The 15,956-nt window shown below is 41.9% G+C and overlaps 1 protein-coding gene across 2 annotated transcripts in view; it reads right to left on the bottom strand.

The window, feature by feature from the left end:
- Nucleotides 1–686: 686 nt before the first annotated feature.
- ABHD5 (abhydrolase domain containing 5, lysophosphatidic acid acyltransferase) overlaps nucleotides 687–15,956 on the bottom strand; it is a 70,759-nt gene continuing 55,489 nt past the window's right edge. For both annotated transcript variants that reach the window (XM_040353070.1, XM_040353071.1), the window contains exons 5-7: nucleotides 12,153–12,264; nucleotides 9,619–9,805; nucleotides 687–1,452 (exon numbers count right to left, since the gene is read on the bottom strand). In XM_040353070.1, coding sequence (XP_040209004.1) covers nucleotides 1,363–1,452; nucleotides 9,619–9,805; nucleotides 12,153–12,264 — 389 coding nt within the window. In that variant the 3' untranslated portion in view covers nucleotides 687–1,362. The remainder of the gene's footprint in view (nucleotides 1,453–9,618; nucleotides 9,806–12,152; nucleotides 12,265–15,956) is intronic.

The raw sequence follows: 15,956 nt of genomic DNA, 5'->3' as shown, positions 1-15,956 counted from the left end.
GTAGGGAACCGGGCAGTGAAGCCGCAGCGCTTCACTTCTCAATGGCGGCAGGGAAGCCGAAAGTCAGCAGCTGCTGTATTTGTAGCCGCTGGCTTTTAAAAAAAAAATAATAATTTCAGGTGAACCTCCGCTTTAAGGCTTGTACACACTATAAGAGAGTCGGGTAAACATTTTCATCCGAGGAACCTTCGTACGATTTTCGTATAGTGTGTACACAACTTTCGACAGCCGATTCCGACGAAAATTTCCAAAGGGACAAACTCCAGAAATGTTCTTGAACGGGAACAGAACAAACAATTTTTGTTTTAATGTGTACCGCTTTTGTAGGATTCTCATACAGGAAAAAAAAAAAAAAAAAGAAGAAGGACTGCACATGAGCAAAAACGATGAATAAAAAAAAAAGCCTTTGTCGTACGAGAATCGGAAAAAGAAAGAAAAAACAAAATCACATATCCCCTTTAATGCAGGGATCTCTCCTACTTTGTTTTTGTATTCTGACAACAGGCACATGGACCCCCCCCCCCCCCCCCCCCCAGAATACACTGATCAGTGCTGCAGCCGATCAAATGCTGGCTTTCCAGCATGACCGTCCACCTTCTGTTGTACAGACAACTGTATACGCGGACTGAAATTCGTCCAGCTGACCCGGGAGAATTTCGGTATGTATATACCATACTTTAGTTTACTTTTTGTAGAAAGAAAATAGATTTAATAGTAAATTAAAATAGGATAAAATATGTCACAATTTTAGATTTCTATTGCAGCGATTGTGGTATTGATACCGGTTACCGATTATCTGAAATGCTGGTAGTGTTTTCATGCAAACATTGCCGAATTTCAGATGCTTCACCACGTACCCCAGATTCCCAGGCATACAACTCACGTGCAATATTTGGCACATACAGAATGATTATTCAACAATACAAAAATAAATACAGCAATGTACGTACAATTCAGCATTGTCACAACATGCGTGGAGTCACAGTCACACAAACAAAAAATGTTCGGATAAATAAATCCTTGGAGTAGTTTTGGCGCAAGGCCTATATTCCAGTTTAAAACTTATAAATGATACTATATGGCTCTGTAAATATATATATATATACCTATGTATATAACAAAAGTAAATATAGTTATTTTGAAATTCAACAATATAAATATAAACACTTTGGAAACTTGTAAAAGCTGTACAGTGCGATGTCTAAAATCCGTTCCTACAAAAAAGGCACAATTCTGGTTCAAGTGTGCAACTGTCTTGCAAGTAAAAGCACCGATACACAGGGTAAGGGAGCAATCTGCCAGCTCTTTGCATTACTTTGAAAAACGTATGCAGAAAGGACTCTTCAAAACCAGATTCCTAGGTTAGTCCACAGAATCACAAATTTCAGTTACTTTTTGATTGAAATCTTCTGGCTGGTCAGCAAACACATAATGGCCAGCACCACGAATTGCCTAAAAAAAATAAAAAAATAAAAAATAAATATGCTTTATCAAAAAAACAAAACAAAAAACACATCATTTTTAAATTGGAGAAATTATTTTTCTTATATTCCACCTTGCAGGGAATTGCAAGAATATAGACAGCTGAACTCCGAAAATTCCTAAACATTAGCTTGGCCAGTATCAACCAGCTTTTGAGCACACAAATAATCACAAGGATTACAGCAACCTACCAACAAGTTTTAAAGTAGTTATAAAGGCTCAAGGTTTTTACCTTCATGCATTGTATACATAAAAGGTAAAAAAAAAAACAACACTTGTGTTCAGCAGCATCCCCAGCTCCCCCTAAAACTTACCTGAGCCCCAACCCGATCCAGCGATGTGCACAAGAGCCTCAGTTTTCCAGGGACTCTCTCATTGGCCGAGCCAGGAGCAGGAGCCATTGGCTCCCTCTACTGTCAATCACAGCTAGTGTAGTGAGCAGATGAGGACAGTGCAGGGGTGGAGCTGAGCCATGCTCAGTGTGAGAATAGACACACAGCAGTGGCTTAGGAGCGAGCCTGCTAGGTTGTCCCCATAGCAAACTGCTTTCTATGGAGGGACTCCACAGAAAGAGGAACCAGGAGAGGCAGTGGGGGACCTGAAATGACGAGGATCAGAACTGCGCTGTGCAAAACCACTACACAGAGCAGGCAAGGCCCCTTTTCACACCGCAACTTGAAGGTTGCGAGATTTTGCAGACGCGATTTCGGGGAATGCCTGTGTATACTTAAGGTCTCTGGACCTCAACTCGCATCAAAGTTGGACCAAAGTAGTACAGGGACGACTTTATGTCACACAGATATGAATGGTTACCATTGTGAATCATGGGGTACGACCTGTCATGCGACTAATGTCCAAAGTCGCACAAGTGTGAAAGGGGCCCAAGTATAACATGTTTTTTTTTTAAACACAATCCTTTTTTATCACTTTAATATGTTAATAGTTTCAATAAAGACTGTTGGTATGTCACTTTGCTCTGTATGGAAATGTTTGCTAGATTATAGCCAGCATGTTTCATACAACCAGTAATTAACTTGGAACCAAGTGCTGTCACAGTTAGAAGCATGCCTACCATCGACCCATCAACCTCAGTACAACCAACCTGTCTGGTTTTCTTTCTCTCAGGATCCCTACCAGCAGCTATAGCCAGCAACACTAATCATTGAATATTACCGGTAAGGAAGACTCCCCACCGGCAAAACACAATAGTGCTGCAGGAGGGATTCGCCCATCAACACTGGTCACGGGCAGAAGGAAGGAAAATTGCATAATGTAGGGCCTGTCTTACTTTGAATGCATGCTATATGATAGACAATTACTGAAAGGCTATAGCTGAAGCCTAGGCAGATAACATCACACCATCTGAAGCAGTTCTACATTCTTGTACCTGTTTATTTAAACTCTTCTCTTCAGCTGCTCAAAATCCAGAATTTAGAAAGCTTATCCGAGCTGTCAGAAAAAAGGGGCGTAGAACTGCAATTGTGCTCTGGAGAGCTCAGAGCTAGATTGGAGGAAAGGGACACAATCCCTTGACACAGCACACAAGAACAGATCTGAGGCTGTCAACCAGATGGAGATCCTTATGGTCACCATTTTTCTCTTATTGTCAGGAAAAAGTGTCAGAAGAAAAAGCCAAAGCAGAAGACAGAAATGACACTTTGGGCTCTAAATTGAGACACGTACACACTATAGAGGCATATACTTTGTTCATATTTTATGTCTGAGGTTTACAATCACTTTAAAGAGGAGTTTTACCCAAAAGTGGAACTTCTGCTTTAAAGCGGGGGTTCACCCTAAAAAAAAAAAAAAATTATTTATCTACCATCCAAACGAGCATACTAGCGTCAGCTACAGTATGCCTTTTTTTTTGCGCTGTACTTACGGTTTAATCCGTAACTTTCGTTTCAGACTCCGGCGGGGAAATGGGCGTTGCTATGAAGAGGGGAACATGATTGACGGCCGGCTAAGGCATACTGTAGCTGACACTAGTATGCTCGTTTGGATGGTACATAGTTGTGTTTTTGGGTGAACCTCCGCTTTAAGGACTCCTAACCCCCTGACATGTCATTTTTTGGTGGGATATGTCACAGGTCCCAGAAGATTGCTCAGCCAGCCATTCAGGACGTGCAGCGGGACTCGCACAAGTGGAGTGCGCACCTGGCTATAAAGCCACAAGCCGTCATTGCCAAACTGCCGGGGAGAGAACCGAGGCGTCGGGTGGCCTCATCGCTGGAGCCCAGGACAGGCGAGTGTGTGTTTATTAAAAAAAAAGTCAGCAGCTACTGTACACTTTTTGTAGCTGCTGACTTTTAATAAACGCGAATGGCTGGAACGCCACTTTAGTGTATGTGTAATTTTTTTTGAAGAATAAGAATATGGGGCCAGATTCTGAAAGAATTACGTTGCTCCACGGCAGCGTAACGTATCTGATTTACGTTACACCGCCGCAGGTTTACAGCGCAAGTGCCTGATTCACAAAGCTCTTACCTGTAAACTTGCGGTGGTGTAACGTAAATCCGCTCAGCGCAAGCCCGCCTAATTCAAATGGGGCGGGCACCATTTAAATTAGGCGCGTTCCCGCGCCGAATGTACTGCGCATGCTCCGTCAGGAAAATTACCCGACGTGCATTGCGCTAAATGACGTCGCACGGACGTCATTTGTGTAGACGTTAACGTAAATGGCGTCCAGCGCCATTCACGGACGACTTACGCAAACGACGTGATTTTTAAAATTTCGACGCGGGAACGACGGCCATACTTAACATGGCTTAGAACAACTAGGGCTCAGCCCTAATTTTACGCGGCCTATCTCGACGGAAACAACGTAAAGTTAGAGCGACGGGTAACGCGGACGTTCGTGGATCGCCGTAACTAGTCATTTGCATATTCTACGCCAACCGCAATGGCCTCGCCACCTAGCGGCCGGCATAGAATTGCATCCTTAAGATCCGACAGTGTAAGTCAATTACACCTGTCGGATCTTAGGGCTAGCTATGCGTAACTGATTCTATGAATCAGCCGCATAGTTAGGACGGGCGGATCACAGAGATACGACGGTGTATCTCTTTTGTGAATCTGGCCCTTAGTTTAGGGTCACTTTGGGTGTTCAGATTCCTGATGTTGTGACTGGTTATCTTAAAGATTGCATTAGAAATTAGTAATGAAGATTTTGTCAACTACAATACAACATTACCAATAATCAAATCTAAAAGCAGGACTTTGAACTATTATTGCCAGAGTAAAGGTCAGCCAACAGCAGCAATACTCTATGTGTACCTATTAGTCAAACAGTAATGAACTGCCAGCTATTTTTAGCAGTCTAATCATAACCAGAGCCTCAGGGTGACAACTTATTGAAAAGTAAAAGTCATACAGTGTACCAAGAACATAGCTTTTCCAAGTCACCTCCTTTATAAAAAAAAAAGTTTTTTTCTTTTGCAGATTTATGAGAATATTTTGCAACTTTGTGTATGAGTACCTTGTTGCAATGCAATGTAGAACGGAGTCCAAAACCTGGATAAAAGATATGTCGCCGTTTTGCTGTGGTTTGTTCCACCACTGAGGAGACCTTCCTGACTCTGTTGTGGTGACTTCACAGGAAATAAGGGGGGGGGATGTCCTCAGTGGGGTCACAGAGGTTCTTCAGTGAGCGGTCCAGTCTCCGATAATAGTGGTCTTTGGGGCGGATTTGGAGGCGATCAGATTTTTCTTCCTGCTTGGTATGGAGACAAGTGAGGGGAATATGGCCCCCAACCGTCTCCATACGATTACAGGACGGAATCGACGTTAAAACGTCACTTCCGCCCCCATGGCTCTTAAAGTGACTTTTTTTTTTTTTATTGCATTTTAGTGTAAATATGAGATCTGGGTCTTTTTGACCCCAGATCTCACATTAACCACTTCCTTACTGGGCACTTAAACCCCCTTCCTGCCCAGAGGACTTTTTGCGATTCGGCACTGCGTTGCTTTAACTGACAATTGCGCGGTCGTGCGACGTGGCTCCCAAACAAAATTGACGTCCTTTTTTCCCCACAAATAGAGCTTTCTTTTGGTGGTATTTGATCACCTCTGCGGTTTTTAGTTTTTGCGCTATAAACAAAAATAGAGCGACAATTTTGAAAAAAAAAAAAAATGTTTTTACTTGTTGCTATAATAAATAGCTAAAAAAAAATGTTTACATTTTTTTTTTATCCTCAGTCTAGACCGATACGTATTCTACATTTTTTTTTTTACTAAAAATATCGCAATAAGCGACTGGTTTGCACAAAAGTTATAGCGCCTACAAAATAAGGGACAGAATTATTATTTATTATTTTTTTTTTACTACTAATGGCGGCGATCTGCGATTCTTATTGCGACTGCGACATTATGGCGGACACATCGGACACTTGACACATTTTTGGCACCATTCACATTTATACTGCAATCAGTGCTATAAATATGCACCAATTACTGTATAAATGTGACTGGCAGGGAAGGGGTTAACACTAGGGGGTGAGGAAGGGGTTAAATGTATTCCCTATATAGTGTTCTAACTGTGGGGGAAGGGGGGTGACTGGGGGGGGGGGTGACCGATCTGTGTCTCTATGTACAAGAGACACAGATCGGTCTCCTCTCTCCCTGACAGCACCGCTGTCTGTGAGAGCCGGCAATGAGAAATGATCTCATATGTAAACATTTGAGATCATCTCTCATTGGCCGCACAGATCGCCTAGCAAACGGCCACTCCGATTGGCCGTTCACGGCGATCTGTGATTGGCTGTGTCCAAGGGACACAGCCAGCACAGAAGTTCCCCGCTGCGCGCTCGGGGAACGTGGAAAGGGGCGGCCGTCAAATGACGGCGCCCTAGAGAAGTAGAACCACCCTGCGACCGTATATAGTCGTACGGCCGTCGGGAAGTGGTTAAAGAGGTCCTGTCATGCTTTTTTTCTATTAGAAGGGATGTTTACATTCCTTGTAATAGAAATAAAAGTGATAATTTTTTTTTTTTTATAAGAACAGTGTAAAAAATATAAAAAAACAAAAATAAGAGCTCCCGAACGCATACGTGAGCAGCGCCCACATATGAAACCGGTGTTCAAACCGATCGGTAGAGCGAGAGCAATAATTATAGCCCTAGACCTCCTCTAACTCAAAACATGCACCCTGTAGAATTTTTTATACGTCGCCTATGGAGATTTTTTTTTTTTTAAGGGTAAAAGTTTGTCGGCATTCCACGAGCGGGTGCAATTTTGAAGCATGACATGTTGGGTATCTATTTACTCGGCATAACATTATCTTTCACAATCTAAAAAAAAATTGTGCCAACTTTACTGTCTTTTTTTTTTTTTTAAGTGAATTTTTTCACAAAAAAGTGCGCTTGCAAGACCGCTGCGCAAATACGGTGTGACAAAGTATTGCAAAAACCGCCATTTTATTCTCTAGGGTGTTAGTAATTTTCTAGCAAAAAAAATGTTTTTAACTTATAAACAAAAAATCGCAGAAAGAGGCTGGGCCCTTAAGTTAATCAGTGCTCTGATGGAAATCACAAAGACTATATACTGTAGGGCCGAAACAACTAATCGATTAATCAACAACTAATCGATTATGAAATTAATCGATTACCATTTTCATAATCGATTAATCGGCCAGTAACATAATGGGGTTAAAAAAACTAAAATTAGCCCTTTATAGTGCCAAAAGAGCAAATCGCTACTGTAAATATTACTTTCACTGTTTCACAGTAAAAAATTAACCCCTTACAGTAGCGATTATTTGCCCTTTTTGTACTAATTTTATTTTTTTTAACTCCGTTATGTTACTAAATATCTCAGGCCTGGGTCACATCTCTGTTTTTTTTGCAGAAACACACTACAGTTTATTTACATGGTTTCACATCCATGATTTTTTCAGCTGATGCGTATTTGGAAAGGGCAAGGACTTTTTTTTTTAAATGCAAAACTGTGCCATTTTGATTTTTGGTTCAATATACTTCAATGGAGAAGCTGCAGAAAGCATTTTTTGTGGCAATTTGTGTTTTTTAATCTGCCCAACAACAAATAGGCAAAATTACCGTTATTTTTAAGGTTATTAACAGATTATTCGAAACAATAATCGGCCAACTAATCGATTATGAAAATAATCGCTAGTTGCAGCCCTAATATACTGCTAATGAAAAAAAGGCATTTGGCAGTTTATATTTACTAAAATGATTGCATGTGTACTGTGGGAGACCATATATAGTGAATGCAGGGTCCTGGGTTTTGTAACACCTTAATTGAACACAGAAGTCTGAGCTACATTATCTGTTAAAATTAAAGCATTGGGCACATTCAGGTTCTTTTCATCAGCATAGAAAACATATATTGTTTAGTCTCCAGCCCTAAAAACCTGAATGGGTAACCCAGATTACACTACTGGAGTGATATATGTTTCAATCCAAGCCAAGTTGAGAATACACGGCTTGTCACATAACTAAATGAAGGGTGCATCCTGGGCTATTTCTTCAGTACAGTCCAATAATTTTACAAACAGCTAGGGGGATGCATACACTCACCTGCATCCACCTAGAATTTAAAAAAAAGGTTAGTTCACCTTTATAAAAAAAAAAAAACTGCCTATGCAGATAAGGGGCACCTGTAGAAAAAACACAAACTGTGCATCTCTGACTAAAAAAGTTTAATAATGCTCTTGCTATAGGTGTAGGCCATTTACATACCTCCTGAAGCCTGACTGAAATACCCCCAGGACATTGCTAGGATGTTGCCAAGTGAAACCTAGTCAATACTGCTCACCTACTCCATCACAGGGGGGAGCTCTCAAAACGCTGAGCTCAGAGATACTGCATCAGGGCAGAGAGAGCATGTGAGGAGGCTTAAATCAGAGAAAAGGCTAACTCCTGTGATGGAGGAGGTGAACAGTACTGACCTGGTCTCACTTAGTAACATCCTAGCAATAACATATATATAGTAGTAAATGAGCTGGCAGGTGTAAAAAAAAAGCTGCTGTCAAAAAAACAGTAACACCCATTGTGCAATCAAATACATAAACAAAATTGATCATGCCCCCGATGATGCTAGTTATGACAAAACGTGTTGGGCGGAGCCAACACCTGTGACGTCACCACGCCTGTTTGAACTATCTGAAGATACTTGCTACATTGTTTGGGAACGTTTTAGATGCACAGCGCTGTTCTGACTCAGATGTGAGTAGTTTTACACTTTGTTTTTAATAAAAGTCTTATGGATTTACACTATGTGGACATTTTTATTTTATGGTGGAATCTTGCATCATAATTATTGTCACGCAAACCTAACAAACTATTTGGGAATAGGAGATACTATGGAAACCTGACCAAACAACACAAGCTCCAGCAGATTTGATATACTGGATGGATATGGTTTACAGGCTGACCCGACTCCATAATAAAGTCTGCTTGCTCTGGAAAGAGTCCATTCCTTACATTGATGACGGTCAATGTGGTGATTAAGGGATTTCTCTAAAGTAGACACCTTCCATCACATATTAGTGTTGCATCATTTGATTAGGACTGGCATTTTTTATTATATGCACTTTGAGGGGACTTAAACAATTTCTATACTACATTTTTTCACTATTGTATAATATTGTTCTGTTTTGTACATCACTCAGACCCCTTTCACACTGCCGCTATTTTTACCACCGATGCTATGGGCGGATTTGCGGCCCATTTCAGCCGCATTTAACCCCCGCTAGCGGCCGAGAAAGGGTTAAACCTGCTCACAATGCGCTGCTGAAGTAGTGCATTGCGGGCAGTATAGCCGCGCTGTCCCATTGATTTCAACGGGCAGCAGCGGTGGAGGAGCGGTATACACAGTTCTAAAAATACATATTTTCCCTGGCCACTCTATGAGGTAAAGGAGTTGGTGTTTTAAGAATCTATATCCACTGTTCACTTCGGAGACTCCCTTGTAGAGGGACACGAAAATGTTAAATGCATTTAATTCAGGGCATGGCATCTGGTTAATTGGTGCAGGTAACCTAGGGTTATACAGAAATATTGCTGGTGGGTACAACATACTGCCTAGGAGGAGCTTTTAGGTGCAGCATGGCAGAATGCATGGCAGATAGACCATCATACCCATAAAAAGCAAATTGCATTCTTAGCAAATACTTACAACTGTTTTCACATAGGAGTTTGGTCGCATTGACTGAATAGTGCTTCCCGAATTCCCATCAATACAGGATCGTGCTCCGTAAATGACGGTGATTGGAATGTTTGTATGTAGCTGGTCAATACGCTGCAGCATTGGCCGTTGAGCCCAACCATACGGGATTGTCATGCTTCTGAATGCAGTCTCACCACTGCAACCAAGAGGAAAAGGAAGCTTTAAGTAAAAACTAAAAACACACTGTTTAATTTACATTGTCCCTTCTATTTCTGTATGTGGATAATGGCACTAATTATTTTAATAATAAACGCGCGCACACGCACACACACTTCCTAATCAATATACAGCTGTCACATGACCCAGATCTTTCCTAGCCTGTCTGCAGGGAAACATAAGCAGGGGGATCTTCTAGTCCTCTGCTGTTGATCACATGTTCAAAATAAAATAGAGTAAAAAAATTAATATCAATAAACGGTTTTAAATTGTCATTCAAATATAGATTTGAAATAAAATCTTTATTTCTCGGCAATGCCATAATGTGGGTGGATTTCTGCCAGTCACAGGCTGTTTCACTCCCCTCCAGCCTGTGTCTTAGAAGAGGAAGGTGAAGCCTCCATCAATCTACATGTAATATCCCACCCCTATTGTGTATAGCTGGTTAGTGGGCATGGAGGAGGAGGGAGTAAGTGGGCTGTCATTTATCACTGAGTATACACCCACATGTAAGACTCTATAGTCACATGGGCTGCTCAGATGTGATGGGGACGAAATGCTTAGCATAGAAACTCACTTAAAACAGAGTGTGCAGAGCTGCCAACACTGCTATGCAAAATTCCTAGATGAATTGGGGACATGGACAGAAGGTGGAGATAGAAAACAGTAGGATCAACCATTTTTTTTTGTAGACTACAGAAAATGTATCTCATAGTGACTGAGTGAGTATGAACAGCATGTAATATGGCATATTAGTGATAGTTTTTTAGGCTGCGGGTTTAGTGACACTTTAAGAAAGTACAATGATCAAAAAGTGACTAATGAAAGTGGAGCACTCGTGCAGTTTGTAATTATCAAATTATCTATAATTTAGCCGCTTGGCTAGAGCTCAGCTTTAAAATTACTTGGAATTCTTCAGCAAGCTGTGTGAGGCAGAAAAATATACCGGTATATAACATTTTAACCACTTGCTTACTGGGCACATATACCCCCTTCCTGCCCAGGCCAGCCAGCGCTGTCACTCTTTGAATGACAATAGCGCAGTCATGCAACACTGTACCCATATGAATTTTATATTTTTTTCCCCACACAAACAGCGCTTTCTTTTGGTGGTATTTAACAAAAAAAGACCAAAATTTAAAAAATTAAAAGAAAAGTTTTTATAATTAGTTCTAAAAAATTTCAAACCGGTAATTTTTCTCCTTCATTGATGTGCGCTGATGAGGCTGCACTGATAGGCACCAAGAAGGTGGCACTGATCAGGAGGCACCGATGAGGCGGCACGGATAGGTGACACCGCTAGGCAAAACTGATAGGCGGCACTGATTAGCAGTACTGATGGGCACAGATGGACACTGCTTAGCAGCAGTGACTGTCACGCTGCTGGACCGATGTCCAGTTTACACAAGCCAGGAAAAAAAAAGCCGATTACGACTTCTGTTTACATCATGTGATCAGCTGTCATTGGCTGACAGTTGATCATGTGGCAAAGGCCCAGGATCCCATTTACTCTGATCACACAGCGTGCCACCCCCACCCGCAGGGACACCCTCCCGGCAATTTAAGCCCAGGCTGTGGCAGTTTTTCGGCTATGGCGCGGGTGTGAAGAGGTTAAAGTAGAAAATGAATGCCAATGTATAAACAGCATCTACAAATTTTCCCATTTGTCGATTCCTACCAAGGCTTAGTTCGCACTGTTGCGGTGTGAATTACATCAGTTTTTGGGCGAGACTGCAGTGTAAATTCACAGCTTGATTTTTGTGTGTCAAAGTGCAATTTTAAGTCTATGGAGCTGAAATTGCACCATACAGCACATGAGCCTTTTTTAGCCGCAGATAAAAATCGCACCACATTGATGTGAACGGCCTTCATTAAAAACAAATGTCATTTCATGTAAGGTGCAAATCTATGCATTTGGAACAGATCAAACTTGCATCAAAATTCACATCAGTGTGAACTGGGCCTAAATGCTTTTTGAACATGTACTGGCTTACTTCTCTTTTAATACTCTAAAGCACGCAGCAGATTAGGTGAACTGTTAGATCACACTCGTAATGACCCAATTTTCACAAACATAAACCCGTTTGGTAATACCAACAGAAGATTATTAGACCTAAATATGTGGAGAGATCTCTACAGCCAATTAAGGACGGTGCCTTTCCATCATAAAGAGAGGCAGGCTTCTTTCACCGCACCAAACGTAAAATAAAAAATAAAGTCGCTGGCGGCTTAGCAATGACAGTTACAACCCATGAAGCTTTCATTTCCTATCAAAGACAGCCTTTGAACAGATCAAAACTTTACCAGAAGGAAAAAATAAACCTTACCTTGGAGACTGTGCATTACAGTGGTAAATGTATTCTGTCGCAGTGTCATCATCAAACATTGAAGAATATTTCTTCTTAAAATCTGGCCTTAGTCTCTGAACAAGGATTAATCCTGGTTTAATAAAAGACATAAAGTGACTACCAGATAAGAAACATAATAATAGTAATAGTGAAGGTGTATAAACTAGAACATCAAACATCAATGGCACAAGATCCAATTGGTTTTTAAACAGCCACCAACTCCCCACCCCTCTGTATACAAACATGGAACGGATCCCCCTTCAGGACAGGTCCACTTTCTCCTTTACCAGGAATTGCGGATCCTAAACCGCTCACAGTGCCATCTGCTGGTGGAATTTGTTGCTGCAGGACTTCACTCTCAACAAAGTGGGGTAAATGTAGAACTATAGGCAACCCCCCCCCCCCCCCCCATTTTAAGGGGGGAGGAGTAAGGGAGGGTCATAGCCAGTCAGATTTTATTTATTTTTTCCATTTGTGTCCCATTGAGGAGATTTACCATCACCTTCTGTCCCAGAGCCATAACAGGAAGAGAAAATCTCTACAAATTATGGCAATCTCTTGCAGGTACCCAAGGTCATCAGAGCTAGTGTCTCCTTTAGAAGATTTCCCTTTTATAATTTTTCTGGGGACAACTCAAAACTTGGGATTTTCTTTTACTTCCACCATCAATGATAATGGTAAACAGGACAAATGGAGAAGGGTGGATCTCCCTAACAGGGATACAGACCGCAATAAGAACTTGACAAGGCATTCTGCCCAAAAATATTATAACCAAACCATATAGTAATGGGACTTTAAATTTGTGCCTCAGAATGGTAAACCACACAATTAGAAATTATCAAAACTTTATTCCATCATATTACAATGCCACCTATATGGTGATCCCGTATTTTTTTTTTTCAAAAACGCATAATTGCAATTTTTGTATACAACGTATGTGTTTTGTGGGATTCCCCACTTCCTCAGGATCAAATTACCCCTTGGTATTTACCTACAAGAAGAGTGCTCACTGCTGTGGTGCAGAATAGAACAGATCTTTACATTGGGAGGTTTTCAGGCAGGTTATAGGGATGCCACACATGGCCATAAGCCAAATGCAATATTTCCACGCAGCATTGTGTTTTTTTAAAACACACTGGGACTCACTGACTGCATAGTGTATATTTACTGAAAAGGTGAACGTGCCTTAAAAAAAACTCCTTTAAGTAAAGCTGATCATACCGCATGTCAATGCTTACAAGCAAATCCCTATTCTCCTCTGTCCCATGAATAACAGTGGGGGTACTTATGCCCAAGAGTCCACTCACTCTCCGCCACAACCCTTATAAAGTAGGCTGCACACCAATGACATCTTGCTCCTGATCTATTTATTACACTGGTAACTCCCTACTGAAGCCACGCACCTAGCACGTTTCACCCATCACAGGGCGTAGTTGTAGTGGAATAAACAGAGCTGGAGCAAGACTTCATTGATGTGGGGCTTGCTTTATTTGATTGAAACCCCTTTGTGTATTGTCTCGGACTTTGTCCTGAAGATGCAACAGAATGTGAAAAAAAACGTAGTCGTCACCAGAACAGGTGTCCTCATCAAAATATTTCTGTTTTGGTGACAACTTTAGGATTTTGGATTTGTCATCACTTTGAGAGAGTAAATATTTCCTGCAAGGCCATAGACTGCAGTGAAAAAAATGGACATCCTTCTAAAACAAAACTACTTAGGCCCCGTACACACATCCGAGAAACTCGACGGGCAAAACACATCGTTTTGCTCGTCGAGTTCCTTGTGAAGCCGCCGAGGATCTCGGCGAGCCAACTTTTCCCATTGACTAACGAGAAAATAGAGAACATGTTCTCTTTTTGGCCCGACAAGATCCTCGTCGGTTTCCTCGGCGAAAGGTGTACACACAACCGGTTTTCTCGGCAGAATACGTCTCCCATCGAGTTTCTGGCTGAATTCTGCCGAGAAACTTGTCGTGTGTACGGGGCCTTAGTCCAGGATAAACTTCATGTCAGCTTCATAAAACTCAGTGGAGAAGCCAAGAGGGTTCTCTTCCACCCTCTAGCCAAGATCTCATCTCAACTCTACATATGCAGTGGCAGGAGAAAGGAGAAAACAACTCCCCAAAGTTCATCTAAATTCAAGAGCTTTTGGTAGTTCACACCATAAGTGCTCTCAATATGGTTTGATGTGTGTGAATGACTGAAAATTAAGAGAATACATGGAATTTTTTTTATCAATTTGATTGCAGAAAAAAAAAGTTAGCAAATGACTAAGAGTACCAAGGGGGAGATAGCAATAGAATAATTTACTGGAAGAGGAAAACAGCAAGGCAAATTAATTAGGACAAAGTCTTTTGATAAAACTTTGTACTGATCACCTTGCAGGCAAATACATAATTTACTCAGAAATCAGGTTACATTATTCCCTCATGATGAACCTTGTAATCTCAGTGGTGATTCACTAAGAAGTGAGGTCTGGCATGTACCAAACACCTAGGGTTGCTTTGGGAATCCACGCACAATTCAAGAATTGCTGGCCTCACTATAAAAACCTGCCTGGTTGGTGTTATAAATGAAATAAGATAGCCAAAAATGACATAACCGTAATAGATTTTTACTGAAACCGACACCGAACCAGAGGTTCTAATGCTTACACACTCTGTTCAAAACAAAAAAACTGAATACTTAAAAAACATTAAAGTGAAGCTACTGCATCTGTGGCCAATCTTATGGCCCCTTTCACACGGGTGCCTCCATCAAGCACAGTGGTTCTTAACCTGGGGGTCGGGACCACCTTGGGGGTCGAGTGATGATTTGCCAGGGGTCACTGAATCCTTGGCTGTTCCTGACGCTTGCGTCGCTCTCCCAGCCTTTTTTGTGGCCGCCCAGCAGGGCTGTTCCTGGAGCATGTGGCCGCCCAGCTGGGCTGTTCCTGGAGCCCATGGCTAGCCACTCAGCCTCATCGCAGCTGCCCGTTCACCGCATGGCTGGGGGCAGAGACTAGAGGTCAGCTGACTGGTGAATAATGTGAAATCGAAGGGGCTGGAGGAGACCCCATCTCCTGATTTCGGCATAGGTGTCACTGCTATGAGACACCACAAAGTCGGAGACACTGTGAATAACATGACCTGTGATTATAGTTGCCATTTAAAGTCCCCACTACAGTTGTCAGATGACCTTGATCAAGAGCACCTAAGTTGGCTGATCAAAACTACCCCCAGCACTGCCACTCTTCCCATTCCCCCCACCAAGGAGTAAGAGAAGGAATAAAAATAGAGAATACATGGAAGGGAGAGGAAAAGAGGGGGAAAAACAAACAAAGACGGATAGAGAGAGGGTGAACAAGACATTAGGATAGGGAGAGATAAAAAGGGAGAGAGAGAGAGCGCGAGAGAGAGACAGAGAGAGACACACACAGAGACACAGAGAGAGACACAGAGAGAGACACAGAGAGAGACACAGAGAGAGACACAGAGAGAGACACAGAGAGAGACACAGAGAGAGACACAGAGAGACACAGAGAGAGACACAGAGAGAGACACAGAGAGAGAGAGAGAGAGAGAGAGATACACATCCTACAATTTACCATAAGGGGTTTTAATACTGTACGAGTAGAAAGGACTTGAGGGGCGCTAAATGTCCATGGATTAGGGGCGCAAAATTACTTGTCTTGCCTTGGGTGCTGACAACCTACGCTACGAAAATTATTTTACTGTTAGGGGTCTCCACAACTCCGCTGTGAAGAGTGGACATGGACATAGTCCAGCTCTCCTCTATAGGGAA

Source organism: Rana temporaria, chromosome 5, assembly GCF_905171775.1.
Source record: "Rana temporaria chromosome 5, aRanTem1.1, whole genome shotgun sequence".
In the NCBI taxonomy this organism is placed as follows: Eukaryota; Metazoa; Chordata; class Amphibia; order Anura; family Ranidae; genus Rana; species Rana temporaria.
Note: the sequence above shows the minus strand (reverse complement) of the source record. Positions and strands in the feature narration are given on the sequence as shown.